Source organism: Thunnus maccoyii, chromosome 11 (assembly GCF_910596095.1).
Source record: "Thunnus maccoyii chromosome 11, fThuMac1.1, whole genome shotgun sequence".
Taxonomy (NCBI): Eukaryota; Metazoa; Chordata; class Actinopteri; order Scombriformes; family Scombridae; genus Thunnus; species Thunnus maccoyii.
The window spans coordinates 18,133,087-18,153,806 of NC_056543.1; the positions used below are offsets into that span (position 1 = coordinate 18,133,087).

The 20,720-nt window shown below is 38.8% G+C and overlaps 2 protein-coding genes across 4 annotated transcripts in view; one reads left to right on the top strand and one right to left on the bottom strand.

Annotated features, from left to right (window-relative positions):
- Positions 1-238: 238 nt before the first annotated feature.
- On the top strand, positions 239-8,412 carry pdk1 (pyruvate dehydrogenase kinase, isozyme 1). The gene is made up of 11 exons (XM_042426482.1): positions 239-911; positions 1,736-1,877; positions 1,972-2,043; positions 2,134-2,318; positions 3,069-3,164; positions 3,272-3,349; positions 3,475-3,551; positions 3,706-3,804; positions 4,029-4,139; positions 6,061-6,174; positions 6,295-8,412. The coding sequence occupies exons 1-11, from the start codon at positions 803-805 to the stop codon at positions 6,433-6,435; spliced, it is 1,224 nt and encodes a 407-aa protein (XP_042282416.1). The 5' UTR covers positions 239-802; the 3' UTR covers positions 6,436-8,412.
- Positions 8,413-9,714: 1,302 nt separating this feature from the next.
- ppp1r9ala (protein phosphatase 1 regulatory subunit 9A-like A) overlaps positions 9,715-20,720 on the bottom strand; it is a 28,933-nt gene continuing 17,927 nt past the window's right edge. Inside the window, exons 9-20 of one of the 3 annotated variants that reach the window (XM_042426474.1) lie at positions 20,149-20,378; positions 19,096-19,192; positions 18,882-19,008; positions 18,551-18,702; positions 16,789-17,110; positions 16,645-16,702; positions 16,485-16,556; positions 15,875-16,076; positions 15,234-15,278; positions 13,924-14,040; positions 12,750-12,938; positions 9,715-11,004 (exon numbers count right to left, since the gene is read on the bottom strand). In XM_042426474.1, the coding sequence (XP_042282408.1) occupies positions 10,846-11,004; positions 12,750-12,938; positions 13,924-14,040; positions 15,234-15,278; positions 15,875-16,076; positions 16,485-16,556; positions 16,645-16,702; positions 16,789-17,110; positions 18,551-18,702; positions 18,882-19,008; positions 19,096-19,192; positions 20,149-20,378 (1,770 nt within the window). In that variant the 3' untranslated portion in view covers positions 9,715-10,845. The remainder of the gene's footprint in view (positions 11,005-12,749; positions 12,939-13,923; positions 14,041-15,233; positions 15,279-15,874; positions 16,077-16,484; positions 16,557-16,644; positions 16,703-16,788; positions 17,111-18,550; positions 18,703-18,881; positions 19,009-19,095; positions 19,193-20,148; positions 20,379-20,720) is intronic. The other 2 variants (XM_042426475.1, XM_042426476.1) reach the window with 2 other exon arrangements.

Below are 20,720 nucleotides of genomic sequence, written 5' to 3' on the forward strand. Positions count from 1 at the left end.
TAGTTTACGAAGATAAATCAAATCAACGACTGTTAAGCGTAAAAAGAAATGAATAAATGACGGTCAATTTGATGTTAAACAGTGTTAATATTGTTTGGTACTGATTTCGATATCGAATATAAACAGTTTTAAACGGCCTATAACCGGTGTAAGCTAAAGAAAGAAAGCTAACACTAAAACAAATGAGCACAATCGTAGAATATACTAATAAAGGAAAATTGTAATAGTTCCTACATGTAGATTTTTATTCACAAATGTCATTCGCCTTACAGTTTTTCCTGAAGACTGTGAAATTTAAATACACAACTTACCGACAGTTGCCTTTATAATCGTTTGAAATGCCATCATGTTTTTCTCTCTTTTTTTCTCGACTGTACTTGTTTTGTGTCATATAGCCGTCAAATTTCACAGTTTAACACTGTAGTTATAGCGAATATAAAAATGAAACATTTGTCAATAAAGTTTTCCAAAAAAGTATTTAAACAAAGTGGAAGGCTACTATCTTGACGGCGCCGTGACTCTTTGGGCGGACTAGCTGCCTGTCCGGACAGCCTTCTCGACATGTTGACATTTCTGCCTGTAAGGGTTGAGCAATTGAGATAAGGGACCATTTAACAGACATATTTTTGCTGTAGCGATGCCCATGGATGCCCACATTTCTTCAAACCGCTTGATACCAGGATGTTAATCCCAGCAGTGTCTCTGCGAGCTGCTGAAGTTAGCATTAGAGCTAATGTCAACACAGATTAAGGAGCTGTAATCACACTTAATAATTACAGTCAGCGGAGGACCGGCGGCCACAATGAGGATTTTAAGATTTTTGAGGAGCAGCGTGTCCATTGGAAAGGACATAGACTATTATTCTAAATTTTCGCCATCCCCTCTTTCAATGAAGCAATTTCTGGATTTCGGTAAGAGGTGACACAACACACGCACACACTCACATATGAGCTCATGGTCACTTTAAGGGACATTACTTAGACTTACATTAATGTCCCGGAGACTTACCTCAACCATAACCACTACTTTCCTAACCACTGACCCAAAAATCTGCTTTTTCCCAATTGGGAAATCGGCTTTTGTCCCCAGTTGGATTATCTGTCTGTCCTCAAGTAACTGGTCCTAAGTTTGAAATTTGTCTCCAAAAAGGGACAGACCACACTTCTTCAGATCATAAAAATCCAATATTGCAGTGAAGCACACAATGGCCATAATTGTATGATGATAAAATGTTGGCAGGCATTTTTTTTGTTGAAAGGTTTACTTTCAACTAAACTCACTCATCTGACAGTGAAGACAGACTGCTCACCTGGACTTTTATTTTACTTTATTACATTGTCCATAACATCTGTTGTATTTCAGATTCATATTTTGGGTATATGCTGCTGCTGTTATATGTATTGCGTAGATTATTCAGGTATCAATATTTAGTCACTCAATTCTTACATCAAGAGACAATCCTGCACCTTATTACCATAGCGATATCCACCTGACCATGCTATTCTTTCTGCTCTATTAAGTTTTTATATACGAGTTAGTTTATGTAGTTACATATAATTCAGCCTTTAATTGCATTTGTTTCTTTTACCTTTCTTACCTCATTGTTTGTTTGTTTTTACCTCATTGTTGGCTGCTGAAACATTTTAATTTCTCTTTGGGGTTAATAAAGTATTTATCTATCTATACTGATCTTTTGAAATAATAATACCACAGATTTCTCATTATTTCCCTCCAGGTTCAGAAAATGCATGTGAGAAAACATCATTCGCCTTCCTCAGACAGGAGTTGCCTGTGCGGTTGGCAAACATCATGAAAGAGATCAATTTGTTGCCGGACAACCTGCTCAGGACTCCGTCAGTCCGGCTGGTCCAGAGCTGGTATGCAGGTTTTCGTTCTCTTCTTTTTCCCTCCATCATCTCTCAGATCCGCCTGCATATAAAATAGACAGTAATGTGTTTTCTTCATATGCAGGTATATGCAAAGTCTTCAGGAGATTCTTGAGTTCAGAGACAAAAATGCAGATGATGAGAAAGTCACATATGAGTAAGTTAAAAGAAACACACACAATATTGTTTTATTTCTTCTATTCAACTCTAAAGCTTGTCTAACCCTTACGAAACGTCTTTATTATAGTTTCACAGACGCGGTGATAAAAATCCGAAATCGACACAATGATGTCATTCCGACCATGGCTCAGGGAGTTGTGGAGTACAAGGAGGCTTACGGCACCGACCCGGTCGTCAGTCAAAACCTTCAGTATTTTCTGGATCGTTTCTACATGAGCAGGATATCCATCAGGATGCTGCTCAACCAGCACAGTGAGTAGATTAACTTCCACGTAATGAAATATGATCTCTTTCTTTTATCAGTCGTAGATTTTATAATGTTTTATCAATGAGGTAAAGTCGTTTCCTGCCACAGCATGCCAGCAGCAAACAAACCACCAGACCTGAAGTCATTTTCTGGCGTTGCCATGTTTGTTTTTGAAATGACTTGCACGTTATCCACACCCACAGTATGACTGAACGAGTTGCTAATTCATCTGTAAAGGATAAGTCAACCTGCTTAGATTTACACTGTGAAAGATAATACCACAAATATTCTTTTGCTCATGAAAAATATGTCTCTGCATTACTTTTACAGTCTATCTTTTGGATTCACTTCATTCAGTGGATTAGTTTACTTCTGGCAGAAAAACAGCAGAATCATGTTAAAAAAAAAAAACACGCTGTCAGCCAACTCTGATATAAAGAAAGCTTTTTCAGCAGGTTTCCGGCTCTCCCAGACAGTGAGCACAAAGAATCAATAAAATTATAATAATAATATAATAATGATGACAACAAAAACACACCAAACAGTAAAAAATAATAGATTGAATAGAAAAAATGCAGATAATAGGTCTAAGTAACAAGCAGATTAAAAAAGTTAATAAAAATAACAAGTGGTTAACTGCATTTAAAAGGTTGTTTTTTAAAAAAATCTAGTCTATTTCGGGTGTATTTTCCTTTTATAATAATAATCACTTCAAACTGCAGTGCATAGTCACATCCCTGTGTGTTTTATTCAAGCTCTCCTCTTCGGTGGGAAGGTGAAGGTGAATCCAGCACATCCCAAACAGATCGGCAGTATTGATCCGAACTGTCGCGTCAGTGATGTGATCAGAGGTGAGGAACACAGTTTTATTAGGAACCTGCTGTGACTCGGTGATCAAATATGCTGTCGTTCAAGTTTTCATGTGATCTTTCCTGTAAACAAACCCTCTTCCCTGTAGATGCCTACGAAAATGCAAGAAACCTCTGTGACAGGTATTACATGAACTCTCCTGATCTCATACTGGATGAATTCAACGGTAATTTGTTTGGATATTCGTCAGGAAAAAATATTTAGTGACATAAATATTCTTTAATTAATACAGATCGGTTGTTTGATTCAAACATATCAGTCTAATCTTTAATTATCTGTTTGTCCTGACAGTCAAAGAGGTAGAAAAGCCCATCACGATGGTCTACGTTCCATCTCATTTGTATCACATGGTGTTTGAACTTTTTAAGGTAGGATTTGCTTTTCAGTCTTTTCCCCTTAAACACGTTGTGAGGTTGTTTGGGTTTGGACGGCTGCTACACAACAGTTTTAATCTTGCACGTGACGTCTTTCTCTTGTGTTAAACATCTGGAGAAACTCTTGTGTGCTTTATCTTTTGTGTAGAACGCCATGCGAGCCACCATGGAGTTATATGGCGACTCCATGGAGTATCCTTCTATCCACGCACAGGTCGCTCTAGGAACTGAAGATCTCACCGTCAAGGTGAAGTTGTGCTGCTACAGCTCCGTCTGATCTGCTGAATTTATGACTAATTTATTCTTTTTTTTTTTTGTTTTTACTGCTGTCCAGTTGTAAAGTGAAGCCTAGAAATGTTAAAGCGACATATTTTTTTGTGATTTGTATGTATCGCTCTCGGCAATCAGCTGGATTCTTGAAGATGAAGTTGCTGGATAAGGACAGTGTTGATACAATAAACTCTTTTGCAGGTGAGTGATCGCGGAGGAGGCGTGCCGCTGCGTAAGATTGACAGGCTGTTTACCTACACGTACTCCACTGCTCCTCGGCCGAGCATCGACGGGTCACGTGCCGTTCCTCTGGTTAGTAATCCTGATATCAAGTTAACAGTGTTTGAACAACTGTGGGTGGATGTGAGCCCACAGTGAGCCCACTTTTCACACTTTGCTCTTGACTATCAGATGTGTACTTTGCACCATCAAGGTCTTGAAATGCTACAGAAGCACAGACTATAATCTTATACTTTTTAAAATCGCTTTATGCAGTAAACACTCACTACTTCAGACATTCTTATTTTGGCCTCAAACATATCAGACTGTTGGTAAGATTGTATTGATCTATTAATCAGTAGTCGGTGTTGTAAAGTCCCTCGTTAACCAGGATACAGGATCTTTGTTCCGGAGAATTCTGTCATTCGTGTGCTTGTTTTGCTTATTTTATGTCATTAGCCGACTCGTAAACTCAACGGCGGTGAATTAAGACAAATTGATGTTCTGGGCTGTTGAACTGGTCAGTACGACAGTCAGAAACGACATGTGTGTATTTATATTATATTACTGAGCAATTCAGTATTATTGACTTTTGTTGGAAACAAATCATTATGATCACATTGTTTTATCATTTTACAAAATGTCCCAATTGATTCCAACCGAATTGTGATTTTAAAAAGTAACAAAATAAATGAATCTTTTTTTGTTTTGTTTTTTACATGAGAGCATTTGTAGAGTTTTATCTGAACTTGTGATGCAGGAAATCAAACTTTCTGAATAACTGAATCAATATGAAGCAATTTAATTGAAAATGGTTCACTGTTTCGAAGCATTTGATAGTCAAACTAGCGACATCTGCTGGGCAACTCATGACATAGCATTTATATGGACAGATAAAGAGACCGTGATGAAACAGTTAGTCAGAATGTAAATGGTCTCACTGTTTTTTGTTATTGTTAATTTGTTCAATAACGTCTATACTATTAAATCTGATCACTGTTGTAGATGTCGTGGCAGATTGTTGCCATGGTATCAAAACATCCTGCTGTGACACTGTAGAATAATCTGTTGAGAGCGAAACATCACTAGTCTGAACATAAATTTAATTATTTTCAATGTGATTCTGTAAAGATCTGCTAAATATATGTCAAAATCTGATCAATATTCTTCTTATTGTCGTATTGATTTCAATCACACCACAAGCTGTAAGAACAAAGGCTGTCATCAAAATCTTGTTGTTTTTTTTTTTTTCCAAATCTTAATCTGTCCTCTTACTGAAATCATTGTACAATTTGGTCACAAAACAGACTCAACTCAAGGTCCTCTCACTAGCTTTTGCCAGAGCTTTCAACCGTGTCACACAGTCTTCACAACGAATGTTTCTTCTCGAGCTACAAGGGTTAGTTGACAAAAAATTAATCAGCAACTTTTTTGATAATCAAATAATCATTTTAGTAATTTTTTATGAAAAAAATCCAAAAATTAGCTGGTTTCAGCTTCTCATAAATGATTCTTTGATGCTTTTCTTTCTCTAAAATGATATTAAACTGAATATCTTCAGTTTTGGACACATATGAAGATGTCACCATGGACTCTGGGAAATTATCACGGGCATTTTTAACTATTTTCTGACATTTTTAAAGACAAAATGACTAATTGATTAGTTGAGAAAATAATTGCCAGATTAATTGATAATGAAAATAATCGTTGGTCGCAGCCCTAGTTTGTTCAGTTGTCATGGAGATGGATCTGTTGACACTAGTTCATCATTCATGGCACTTTTAGGACTTTTTCGTCCAAGTTGGCTTAAAAGTTGATTCTTCACTTTGAAACAGACTAATAAATCCCACTCAAGGTCCACTTACTAGCTTTTTTTCTGAGCTTTTAACATGATTGTTACATTTCTTCACCGTCTTTACTCCAACACATTTGATTGTAGAAGTTTTGCTTTATACCAAAACACTGCTCAGTTATTTATTATTTATTTATTTATTGTTAATTATTTTTTTCCCAGGCTGGTTACGGGTACGGTCTACCCATCTCACGCCTTTATGCCCGGTACTTTCAAGGGGACCTGAAGCTGTACTCTCTGGAGGGTTACGGAACCGATGCAGTGATCTACATTCGGGTAAATGAGCTGTGTGTGTGTGTGTGTGTGTGTGTGTGTGTGTATGTGTATGTGTGTCTTTTCTTACAAGCTAAGGAGCATTGATGCATAATGACTGGTCTTCTCTCAATCACCTGTTAGGCACTTTCAACAGAGTCCATCGAGAGGCTCCCGGTGTACAACAAGTCAGCCTGGAAACACTACAAGACGATCCACGAGGCCGATGACTGGTGCGTCCCGAGCAAAGAGCCCAAGGATATGACTACATTTCGTAGTTTCTAGAGTCAAATGGCTGCGATCCCGTAGCAAAGCAAGCAAGATTGTTCTCACAAAATGGTCGGTGGACTGGTGTAAATGAACGGTGTGTGTGTGTGAGTGTGTGTGACGGTAACGAATCAGTTCAGATTTGTTTGTATGAACAAAGACAGAACAAAATTTTAGTGCCATATATTTCATACAGAACAATAATGTTGTTACCATGAACACTGTAGAGTGCAGCCGCCCCCACAGACCTAATGGTACTTATACCAATGGTAGTAACATTTCCTAACCAATGCTGGATTTTTTAGACGTTTGAGTTTAAAATAATCCCGATATTGATAAACTGGCCAATATTTGTTCAGGATATCTTGAAAAGTCTTAAAAACCATCAAGTTCAGTTCTCTCATAAAAGGCCTCAGAAGGTATTAAAAACTCTGAGTTGAACTCTGAAAAAACTGAATTTCATTGACAAAAAGTCTTGAATATTTTACTACAAGTGAGGCTGGCGTGACGGTGGATTGTGCTGCAGGAAGCTGTTAAATCTTTTTTAGTGGAGATTCAGTCGGCACCATCACAGCTGTAAACACCGTCACTACTGCTCACTACTGTAGGAAGCTCATCAACTCAGTTTTGAAGTACAAAATCTTTGTATTATTTTGTAATTGATTAATCCATCCATCGATTTTCTTTTATTTGAGCCCAGGTGACATTAATTGATCAACTATAATTTTTTTGCCAAGAAGTACAGACAAAAATGTCACTAGATGATTGTACTTCATAAATAATTGGTAAATGCTAAAATGGACTGTATTTATATAGCGTAGTGTAGTCCTCTGACCACTTTACACTACATGCAAACATTCACACACTGATGGCTGAGGCTGCCATGTAAGGTGCCAACCTGCTTATCAGGAGGATTTTCTAATCACTCACACACATACACTCACACTCTTGGTACAGCCTTCAGGAGCAACTTTGGGTTCAGTATCTTGCCCAAGAACACTTTGACATGTGGACTGGAGGAGCCGGGGATCGAACCACTGGACCACCCGCTCTTCCTCCAGAGCCACAGCAGCCCCTAATTGTAGGCCTCATTGTCCGTCATTCTGTTATTCCGATATAATCATAAAACAGGTTTTAAATTGTGTTCAAGGTGGTATTAAAAAGGCCATAAAAAGTCTTAAATTTAATTTGGTGAAAACTGCAGGAACCCTGTTGTTGTTTTTATCATAATCACAAAACCATGAGGTTTGTGAATAAGATGTGTACTGAGCAGACACATCTGACAGTGCTCCCTGTAATGGCAACTCTGTTTTTAAATGACCTCAAACATTTCTGAACCCCTGATTTCTTGTTACAACATATAAAACATATATCAGCAATAAGCTAACATCAGCTGACAGGTAAAATGTCCTTTTTTTGATGCTTTGAGCTCCACAAACAGAATTCAATTAATCGTCCGTGTATTGAGGTGGTGGCCGAAGTTTTAACAGAGATCTCAAAACCTTTCAAAACCAAATTGGAGCAATCTGCATGGCGTGTTACAGTAGGTCATTTGGGTGACCTTTAACCTTTTGAGCTGATGTGTATAGTGACACATTGTCTTTACAATAAGTTTTCAGTTTGCTGCTTTTGGCTGATTGCTTCACTGCTTATATTTTGATGAAAGTAGAACAGTAAGCGCTACAGTTTGTTCAGCTCTGTCCATCCCCTCGACTTTGTGTGATGCTCTGAGAAACACGTTACAGAAGTAGTTGCTGCTTGTTTCTTGGTCATTTTGGTTTTCCTGCTTCCATAAAGGGCATTTCTATTTAAGCTGTATGGTAACTACAAGCAACATGTGATAGAAGTATTTATTTCACCATCTGTAAAGGTAAAGTGTGCACACACTTTTACTGTATGTAACATAGCTGAAGTCTAATAAATATCTAGGCTGATATGAAGATGCAGTCTTGAAACAAGCTGTTTTCTCATTAAAGTGTGTCACCTATAAGAGCATAATGCAGTTTGGGTTATATTATTAGGACTCATGTTAAATAAGCTATGATTCATATTGTTCATATTAAACTACAGTCATAGTTAGCATGACAAAAGCATATTATGCTGATTGGATCATGTTCCGTTAAAAAATGACTATTTGAAGCAGACAGATTCTTGTTTTTGTCAAAAAGCTTGAAGCAGTTGGAGTAAAAGTGATGGAAGTCAACTTGAAATGGTAGATTTTTTTGATTTTGTCTAAAGGGACACTCCTTGAATGTGCAATGTAAATTTAAAATAGAGTGGCAGTGATGTTCTAGTTGAATCCTGGCACAGTTCACCTGAGGACATTAAAATAAAAATCATTGTTAATGTGGAAATGTTTGATTTCCAGGCTGATACATCATTGGATGAAATGAGTTTGTAAGAGGAAACTTTTCCTGCAACAATCAGTGTCAAACGTCAACGTCTGTATTTCCCCTCCAAAAACAGGCAACATTCCAGAGGAAAAAACTGGCATTAGAATCACTTCCTGTTGATCTTTTGGGTAAATTGATTTACATTCAACAGGTTGACAGATATGCTGACATGTTTTGGCATGAAGCCCTCATCAGATGCAGATTTGTCAGCCTACTGATTGTAAATAGATCAACACGGGGTGATAATTTTGCTATTTTTGTCTTCTGAAGTGCCACATTTTTCTCTAACTTTGCTTTTGGTAAATACAGTCATTGAAGGAAATGTTCTCAGACCACCTGCCTACTGATTTAAGACTAAACAGTACAAAGTTTAGAGTTCACACCAGGCCACCGATTCTGAAAGTGTTTGTGGCATTTTGTTGGAGGAATGCATCTGAAGAAATGTTATTTCTGATGATTTAACACTGTAAATGTCTAGAGGCAGAAAATATATTTTAAGAGTGAATATTCTGTATAATCTCAGGAGTCCACTGTGTATAAAAGTTACAAAAAAAATGTTTGTGCTTACATCTTCCGGCATATTAAATTATTACATATAGAAAATCCTACCTGACAGAAAATTGTGACCAGAAAATCAACACCTGTACCCTATTACAAATGCAATAAATACAAAGACTTCAATTAAAATGCTCAATTTCTGTTTAGGTCTATGCTACGTATTGAAGCTGTAATTACTGTATGGTGTATTTACACACACAATATATGACGGAGCAAAGATATGATGGTATAAGGCGGTCTAAAATATCAAAACTAGTCTCAAACATTACCATACAGGTAAGTTCATATTTATTACAGGAGTTCTGTGTCTGGTTGTATTATTTCTCTGGTGTTGATTTCTCATGTATTAAATGTATAAAAACACGTCAGTTTATTCTTAATGTAAATCAGGAAACCACATACAGTTAAAATCAGTTTATCGATGCTGCATGTACCAAGAAAAGTTTCTCTGATTCAGAAGATGTGAAAACAAATTTCTTGCAGTCCAACATGTCGTTTTCTGTACAGAACATGGAGTCACGCTTGAGAGGAAGCAAGAAAGGAAGCACTTGGGGGTTTGGCTGTGAACGCTCATCGTTCAGCCGCACATTCATACACGACACTGTGCTCCTGACTAACAAGTCCTTGTCGTAGGCACATCTTACCGTCTAACGGACCGGTGAAGCATACATGTAGCAGACCTGCGTGTTGTGTGTATTTACATGGAGCATCATGGTACCATCCCGGCGACATACAGCTAGAATCAGCAGAAGCAGCATTCATCTGGTCCCTACTTGATTTGTTTGTTGCTTTTCATTCAGCAAAAATCACGGCCTTGCTATTCTACTCAGTAGAAAAATGTAGATAGTATAAAATGAACAATGGTTTTTGAGTAAAAAAAAAAAGAAAAAAAAAGTTATGCAGTTAATATGCACATGTATAAAACTTATTTATACATTTAAAACCTTGTCGCCCATTGAAGCTTAAAAGACAAATATAGTGCTTTTATCTTAACTGTACAATAACCGTTACTGCATAACAGTTGTACGTGGAAACAGGCAAGTTATACTAGCAAAAATATAAAATGCTGACAAAACAGGATACATTTGACTTCCACAGGTACGTGTGTGCATGATCTGCGACAACTACTTTATAATTGACTTTTATAATTATAAGTTTCAAGCTTTATAGTGGTAAAAAAAATGTTAGGATACCTTTTTGGTCTCATATCCACCTTTTTTGATGTTCCCCATCTTGTAGTTAAAATATTTAGAGCATTTGTTAAAAATGTGGCAGAAACAGGAGCTAGAGTATGAACATTAATCACACCTCAGTTAGCACAGGTGCAACTGCTGGCACAGTCACGTCCTGTGGCTGTTGGCATTAACACCATTTGACAAGAACAGCATGGCACTGGTTTGAGAAAAAGGTTTTCTCGGGGTTCTGCATGGTGATGAACTTTATGAGCTGCATGAATTTAGACCACAGAGCTGCTGCCTCAGCAGACAGAGTCAGTACTGGCTGGAAGTCTCCCACTGCGTCGAACCTCCTTCTCTCTTTTTTCTCTCTGTTTCTCCAGCTTCTCCTGGGTCTTCCGCATGTCCTTCAGCTTTTTCTTGATGGTTGATCGGTCACTCTGACTTGACACACCAAGCATCTGAAGGGAAAAGTGCAGGTTTAGGGCAGAATGGTGCTACTGTATTTCTCTAACATGTCACAAACTAAGGACCAAAGTAGAGCTGCGACAAATGTTTTTCACTCATCAATTAATCTGCTGAGTGTTTTTAATCACCATCATTTATTAGTTTGGTCTAATTTGGTCAGAAAATACTAAAAATAACACAAATCACAGGCTCCCAGAGCTTGTCTTTAGATTGATTTGTCCAAACAACAATGCAGAACTATAATATTAAATTTTCTATCAGGTACCACAAACTTAAGTGGGACATATTCACATTTGACAGGCTAGAGCCAGAACATCATTTTTACTTGAAAAATAAGTGTTACACATGATTCAATAATTATAATCTTTCCAATTAATTTTCTGCCAATTAAAGTCGGTGTAAAGGAAAATCAGAGATTTCTTTATAAACACATCACACATGTTAGAAAATAATTACTGAAAACATGAAGAGACTGAACTATGTAGTATTGAATTGTAAAGTAAGAGCTTTAAACAGGATTTTTTGGACAGGCCTGAGATGGTGGATCCATGACGTAGAGGGGTTACTAGCATGACCCCCCACCCACCACTACTATATAAACACAAGAGCGCACGTACTCATAGTTACTATTTTTACACCAAGTAGTTTAACAAACTTTCATCAGAGACAACTGGGATTGATTTTGGTTAATCCGCTGTTACTGGTGAATGAGGCCATTTTTGGTCAAGGAGTTATTTTAAATCCAGCTGAAGTGTCTATTGACAGGTGGAGCCGCCTGCTGCCGCTGCTGTGCGGCTGGGAGGTCCCCGGCCAGAGGGAGAGCATTTGCCGGGCAACACTTCACCAAAAAGCACAGCGTGAGAGGCTTTTGCTCCAAGGGTGACGGCCACAATGAAACTGCCAAGGACTTTCCAGCAGAAAAGTGAGTAAGTTTAAGTACATCGAAATCCATTGAAAAAAACTGCAATTTAACATAACGATGACTTGTGATGGTTTGCTTGTTAACTAGACATTTAAGTTACATTTTTACTGAAACAAGTCCACATTTACCAAAAAATATGCACAGAATTAAATGGTGGCTCCTAACCTTTATTTTTAGAATATCATCCATGTTACTTGCCTTACACCTACAAACAAGGCCTATTTTAAATTGTGTAGTTTTATACGGGAGTTTGGTATGAGCATTAACTCAGAGGCTGTTCAGTTGGACCGTGCTTTCAGCGCCTTCACGCCTCCAGTGTTTCTGAGCAGAGAATACTGCTCATTTTTCCACGATTTTGAAACCTAATTTTATATACTTGGCTGGCTATAATTTGGCTGGGTGGTTAGTTACACATTTTTCTGTAGAGTGACAAACTCAGAACACATATTTATTATTTACACAGACTTTAACAAATAGATTAAATGACTGTTTCATTATGATTTCACAGATAACCAAAACAAGTTTAGTGTTATCTTCCCACTTCAATATTCTTGCCATCATTTTTCTCATTAATATAACAAACTTTTCCTAAGAAATTCACCACAAATGTAAAATGTAAATAGTCAGAAAAAACACTGGCCACAGGGTGGCAGTCACAGGCTGGCAAGGTCTGACTAATAATGATTCTGCATTGAAAGGCTTCTTTGTATGATAAAAATAAAAATAAAAACTTCATTACAGCCTCTGATACATCATATATTACATCATTATGCACATCATCAAAACTAAATTGCTCTTCAAAATGCTGTTTTTTACCTTCAACTTGTCACTGTCCAAGTGTAAGAGCTGCTGTCCGTCCACTCCCTTAGCTGTGAATTCAGCTGTGTATTGGTCCAGATTCATGCCCATCAACCAGTGACAGACCTGCTGATTGGTCCATTCAGAGACAGGCCGGTTCTGCCACTGATACTCTTTTCCTGTAGCTACTGGCTCATCATCCAAAGTCTACAGGGGACACAGATAATAAAATCACATAGAAAAATAGATATACTCTTGCTCTGGTAAGAGCACTCACTCTCCTCTACTTTAAGTATCTCAAAGTGTGTTTATCTGAACATTTCTGTGCAGGATTTCTGAAAGTCTGAGTGGATTCAATCTTTTGTTTAACAGATGTGAAAAAATTTAAAAAGAAGTCCATAAAAATATATTGTTCATGTCTGTCACTGTGTATCAGTTATATGATGCCGTGTCATGTATGTATTAGGTTTGGATGAGCAGTCCTAATGCTAACAGTCAGTCAGTCATTAACAAAATCACCTAAAATAAATACCATTTGAATGATTTCATATGAGTAAATGAATTCTTAGTATTGTGCTGAAAAGCAGTTCAAGTTGGGGGTCACCTACACCAACTACAGTGTGTATACAACAAACAAAAAGAACATAAAGTAGTGCGACTTCTGTTGATGAGTGTGCAGTGAACAAATCCCCATGCTAGCACTGAGAAAACAAGCGTGCATAGGGAGCAAGTTAATGAAAGCAAAACACCAATGACATTCTCAGATGCATGTCAGTGTCTTCACGTATTTTACTGAGATGGACGGAGACACTTGTAAAGAATTGACTAACATCAGAACAAACAGATGCTGAAACACCACTGAGCAGGCAGCAGAGCAGTCTAATTGTTCTGTGGTCTGCCAAAGCTTGTAAAGAACATGAAGCACTGGTTGATGGTTCTATCAGAGGCAAACGTACAAACTACTAACATCACAGCTGCCTTTAGAAAAGCTGGGCCGCAAGACTTGCTTTAACACAAAACAAAACAGCTTTAATACACACATGCAGCTCTCTTCTATTCTCTCTCCATTCGTGATTTAATCTCAGCTGTGAAAGGGGAGGCTCAAAGAGCATGCTTGAGAAAATGTCCCCTTTCAGCTTCATCAAGGCGTCACACACAGCTTTTGTGACTGCGCAACAAGGAGAGCACTCACCTCGCTGGAAGAGAAGATTAAAGTGTGTGAGCGCCCAGACAGACTGGGTTCAGCGACTAACCCAGAGATGTCTGAACTGGGACTGGCAGGGTTAGAATCATCTATGACTGAAAAACTCTGGAACAAGTGGAAACAAGGAACGCATTTACTAAAGTAACACATCACCAAACAACAGTTCTGCACTAGGAAAGGAACAAATACAACACGACAGGGGTGAGAGAAGGGCTGTTTCAAAAAGGACTGACATTAATATGATAAATGATTAAAACTGTGATCAGTGTTAGCAATCCAGGTCATTGATTTGGAGTCACTGTGATGTTCAACATGTGAAAGGAAAGAGAGAAGATCAAGTGTCTACTATGAAGCACAATGACACCCATTCACCACCAAAAACAATATAACAACTTCTAAACTACAACGACTAACACGACTACTGACAAAACACAAATATATTCAGGTATGGGGTAATGTTTTCAGTTTAGTCCGGCAGATGCTATTAGAGTAACTATTTGGTTAAAAGTTATTATATTTACATGTAATGCAGGCTAGAGTTGTAAACAATTAGTCGATTAATTCATTAGTTGATCGACAGAAAATTAATTGAAAATCCCAAATTCTCCGATGCCAGCTTCTCAAATGTGACTATTTTATAGTTTATTTAGTCTTCTGTAATTGTAAACTAAATATCTTTGGGTTGTGGACTGTTGGTCGGGACAAATCAACACATTTCAGGTTGGGCTTTGGGAAACAGTGATCGACATTTTTCACCATTTTCTGACATTTTATAGACCAAATGACTAGTTGATTAATTGATAAAGACGAGCTGTAGTTGCAGCCCCAATGTCATCTCAAAGTTAAACTGTGGTTTGTTTTTCAGACTCAAATGTGCGAATATTATCCAGACCTGCAGGCTGTTGCACCAGCTAAGTACAAGCTCAAGTGCACTTTAATTTCAAAGTTATATGTAAAACAGTTTGAGCACTACAAGTTAGTTACATGTAGCAGTTAGTGTTGACTTAACACTCAAATCTCTGATCAGACTTCTTATCAGCTGGTGCAACAAACCCTAAAAACTACATTTGGCTTCATCTGTTTCCTCTAACATAAGCCACAAGGCTTTCTGAATGTAGATAAAAGAGAAATGAGTTAACATTAGTTTCCTGTAACACTACCGCATACCCACTACAAAAGAAGCAGTGAATTATTCATAGGATGCGTTGAGGTGAGAAATCCCAGAGCTACATTTGTTAGTGATGCTCTACCGTGTCATCTAAAATCAAAAAGGTAAAACAAAAATGTGCATACTGTACCAAATCTAATGAGCGACTGAATAAAGAGGACCAGGAGAGATTTGTCTGTTTAAAGGAAACACGGTTCAGTGAGATGTATGTTCAGGCGGCAAAGCACTGACAAAAACTACCATAATGCACAGCGACATTCTCTTGGTAATCACTTCGTCTTGGCTCAGCCTGTGTCTTGAACTCATTAAACAGTATCATGGGAGTGCCAGCTCAACCGCAGCATGTGTGACAGTCAGCCAGGCTTTCACTGGATGCGTTTGATGTGTCACTATTTGCAAATTCATTGAAAAGCCACCAGATCCTTCCCTGCTAGCTCTCCCGATGGCCAACATATGGATTCAGTTATTGTTGCCTTTGCTTGGTGTAGCTTATTTGGAGAATTAGTCAGTGACGGCACATCTCTGGAAGCAGGAAAACAGCCTCCTATTATGTTTCTACTAGTTTTACCCTTTCAAAAGAAGACAAAAATATGTTATGATGATGGAGGACAGAGGATGACTGCCTGAAAGGGATCATGCTCTTGACCCCATTGACGTTATATCTCATTTATCTAGTGTTAAATACTATAAAACTAATATTAACTTAGTCTTGGATACAAATACTCTGTGTCTGGTATTTACTTTCACGGAAAGCGACAAGAAGCTTCGTACCTTATTCTTGCGATCCTGGCTTTGCTCACTGCTGGTCTCAGTTGCAGTGTATGGCAGGCTGCTGCTGGAGGAGGAGGGCTCCCTGTCTCTGTCCCTCTCTCTGTCTCCGAACCAGGAGAAGGGCATACAGGTAGGGATGGAAGTCATCGAGTCTGCAGGAGACAGGTTACCTCCAGACTCCTCCAGTAACTCCGCCGACCCCCTAAGCATTGGAGAAAGAGGATGTTAACAATAGTCAGGCAGCTTAACACATGATGTGTTGCATTAAAAATGAGTCATTAAGCAATAACCATAGGAGGAATAGGAGGAAACAGATAATCCATATTAAGATATGGCAACAATAAAGCAGAAAGTTAGTCCTGCTTAGCTAAGAGGGATTCCAGAAATACTGCTGTTAAAGTCTTTTACGAGCCTTCATTATCCAACAATGGAGTGACATTGTTTCCATTAATAATCCAATAATAAAAAAAAGTTTCCATCTAACTTTAAAGGCTTGTAGAGGCTCTTCCAGCATTATCTCCAACAAAAGTGTTACAAAACATGGAAAGGGACCAACAAGTATATGTTGTTATTTATAATATTTAACATTAGTGAATTTGGACAGTGGTACCTGCTGTCCAAAGATGCTCTCATCGCCTCCTTGTCATGTTTTTTTCCTTTGCCACCTGACTTCCGGAGGCCCCTGTTTTGATCATTAGTAATGTTGGATTAGGAAGCACAAAATTGTGACACCTTGGAAATGAATGATAGTGATTACTGTGGAGATTTACCCAAAGTCAGGAAATCGTCTTTTAGGTTTTCCTGCTGTCACCGGCTCAATTAAGTCCTCTGGAATGAATCAATAGTGATTAGATTCAGTAACAATGTAAGATAAAGCCTTGCTATTGCAGCCATCACATTTGGGTCTTTCATACCTTTGGACTCTTTTCCCTTGCCTTTGGACTCCCTCTTCTTCACGTTGCGCATGAATCCAGGGGGGGTATGTGGTGATGAGGAGTCTTTTGGAGAGGACAAATAGGGACTTCCACTGCTCTCAATGCTGTCTGCCTGTGATGGTGACAAAGACGGGCTGCTGGAGAGCTCCGGCTTACTCCTGGATCCATCTCTCGTTTCGCCAGGATCAACTTTCTGTCCGTTCCCTGGATAGCAGACAGGCACTTGGAGAGAAAGGCTCTCCTGGATGGATCTCCTTTGGGGAGATTCCTGCTCCTCCTGGTCGTCGTCCTCTTCAGTTTCCTGTGGGGACAGCGCTAATTATTTACAAGGACAATGCAAGGAAGCGAGGATAAAAGCTATTTATATAACAGAAAGTTCTTCTTTTTAGTTCTGATTGGCTGAGTCATTTACAAACTCACTGTGCATGACACACCTGTGATACTTACATATCACAATTAGGCTAAACATAATACAAGCAACGTTGTACTATTACCATGAAACTGCTGCTTCATTAATATGGTGTATTATTGTTTTGAAAAGGCAAAAAGACACCCAACACTGCTGTAAATTATAAGCTACCATCAGATAATATCAAACTCTGTTCACTGTGATTGGCCAAGTTAAATATTATTCATGTTAATGAATGCTCTGCTTCTTCTATACATGGAAGGCACAGGGTGCTTTTGTCACTATTAGTTTTGACTCAAGATGACTTGTTTTGGGTTTTGTGTCGTAACATTACATCTAAACATTGATCAAAAATCCAATCTGGACCCCTCAGTCCTCTCCAATTTTAGACCAATTTCCAAACTCCTGTTTCTTTGAAAAATTTTGGAGAAACTGGTACTTCTACATTGCAATCTCCTCTAGACATTCATGGCATTCTTGAGGTGTTCTAGTCTGGTTTTAAAGCCCTTCACAGCACTGAATCTGCACTTTTAAAAGTTTTTTTTAACAATCTTTTATTAGCTACTGACTCCAGGGATTGGGTTATATATGCTTTTATCTCATCCCAACTTAACTACTGTGATGCCCTTAATGTTGGTGTCAGACAGGCCTCCCTCTCACGCATGCAGTTGGTCCAGAATGCTGCAGCTAATCGTTTAACAAGAACACACAGCAAGAGCACATTTCCCCCGTACTGGCCTCCCTTCACTGGCTCCCTGTGCATTTTAGGATTGATTAAGATTTTATTGTTTGCCTTGAAATCATTAAATGTGCTAGCAACAATCTATCTCTCTGACCTTTTACAACCACGTGTCTCATCAAGGTCACTCAGGTCTGCTGACCAGTTGCTTCTGGTTGTCCCAAGATCAAGGTTGAAGCACAGGGGAGACTGTGCCTTTGCAGTTGTAGCCCTCAAATTCTGGAAGAGCTGCCTCCTCTTGTTAGGCTGGCCCCTACACTGCCTGTTTTTAAATCCCATCTTGAAACATATCTTTATTCCTTGGCTTTTAATTCAGTATGAAAGTTACTTTTCTTTTTCTTATGGTCTTATTGCTTTTTTATTGTCTTTTCGTCTTTTAAAACTAGTCTGAGTTTTTATTGTGGTGTTTTGTGGTTTTTGCTGTTTTGATTGTACAGTACTTTGGACAACTGTTGTTTTAACATGAGCTTCATAAATAAACTTGACTTGACGTCTGACCTCAGGTGGCTGACTCTTCTATCCAATATCATGCTGATACAACGTGGGTCTTTGGTTTGCAGCAAGTATTACACTTTCATCTGTTTCTGGCTGACCTGAGAGTGACATGAGGCCACAACAAGGTTCTCCTTCAGTCTGCTTCGAGATGGAGGCTGACGTTTGGCCTTCTGAGCCAGCAGGCCTTTTGCTTTGTGTGCGCTGGTGTCTAGCCGCTCAGTCTCAGGGACCAACTCACTCCAGTCTTGCTCTACAGGAGCAAGAAAACAAACACATACCAAATAAATCAAAGGACAGTGCACGGTTTAAATTATTTACCAGAGTTAACTGGAGTTTATGGTTTGCACTTGTGAATGTTTTACAGAACACAAAATTAAAGTGTGATGTTGTACTGTTGTTGTAAATTTTATTTTATTCCACCCTTTGTACCTAACAGTGAGTCAACAGACTGTGTGTTGGTCACTGGGTCTTGGCTGCTTTGTCTCTCGTCCACTGCTGAGTCATGACCACTCTGACACTCCACACCTGAGGCCCCTCTGGACTCCAGGGCAACTACCTATGGACAAAACAACATCCAGATTCAATGTCTCTAACAAGTCTGCTGTGGTGTACAAACATTTTTTTTTTTGAGATTGGGTCTTACTCTGTTCTGCAAGCTCTCCATCTGCTCCTTGTACCACTTGTCTTTTTCATCTAGATTTTTTTTCAGCTCCTCCTCCTTCTTCACAAAGTCTATCTCTCTGGGGAGGAAAACAAGGAAATGTGGTTTCAGATCAGTCCTTCACCTTGTAAACATATTCTATTTTATGTGATTATCACTAAATTCAGGGTTTCCGGCAGTGTACTGCAAGCCTGGCAGCCCGCCGGGCCTGAGTTGACCCCCCGCCAGGCAAGTATTTTAAGATGTTTTCTAAACTAAAATGCATGTTATTTGAATATTTTGAATGTTGATTTATACAAGTAGCGTAGCTCCTTTAGGGAATACCTCAGTGCGGAGCGAGTGTGAAGTTGAAAGAGAGCGTGCGTGTGACAGTGAGGCTGCAGCTAGTGAAGCAACCCGCCTACCATTCAAGAGCAGGCTGAGCAGGCAGAGAGCGGGAGAATTTCTGCCGCAAACAAGCACTGGGACTTGGGGAGTCATGAGAGCAGCTTCTCGATAACAGCTATGTGTGTTTACAGCAGAGAGCAGGAGGGAGGACAGATGTCTCACTCCGCTACTCTGTGCCGAGACTCTGGTGCTACGGATGTTCACGGAGCAGACGCTTTCAGTTTATAACTGTAGCATCTGTCATCCCACTAAGTATTGATATCACGTTTAGTATTTCATACGGTTTTTTATTTGATGAGGGCGCTGATATGCGAAAATGGGTTTTATTTCTATAAAAAACCGAGCAAAATGACGCAGGGGTCAGTGAGCAAGTAATGTAATGGGTGTATGCCCCAACACAGTGTATCGCTGGTAACACCTTTACACATGGCAACACGTTTTGCTTGGCACCAACTCCCCTTCAGATTATTTCCAAAAATTCCCATAGACCCAAATTATTCAATACAATAAAAACAGTAATAAACCACAATGTCACTATTTATCTAGCTGCAACACCTGCTGCATATAAAAATTCCTTTAAACTGTGTATTGGCAAGATTGAAACGATCAAATTCCTTATCTCAACCCCTCCCACGATCCCACACTCACTTCTGCTGGTAGTCCTTGAGTAGTTTCTTGGCCTTGTTGTACTTCTTGTCCAGGGTCTCATACTGCATCTGAGTCTCAGATAATTGTTCGTTGACGCTCTTACACAGGGCCTGGGCTTCCAGCCAGTAACTCTCCAACTTGAGGATCTTCTCGTTGCCATCCTCCATCTTTTGCTCCAGCGCAGACTCTCTGGCTTCCCACAATGATTTGTCCTCCTCAGACACTCTTAGCTATGAAGAAATGGTGTCATGTTACTTTGGTTGACTAAATTATATTTGTTTAGCAGTTGGGCCACAGCACTGAGACAGTTGGTGTGTCACTTCCTGTATAAGTTAATCGTTTAAAAAGAACTGGGTGACACATTTTGTTGAGCATTAGCCCATTTTCATCAATATTTCACGTACAACATTTTTTGATCTTGCTACTGAATTTAAGTGTACAACCTAACCTAACCAAATTTACAAAACATAACTTCTGATTAAAAAACAAATTTTAGAAGCAAAGACAGTCTACTGAGAAAACACCAAAAAAAAGATATCATATATACGGACTTGAATATTTTGAATGTTGAT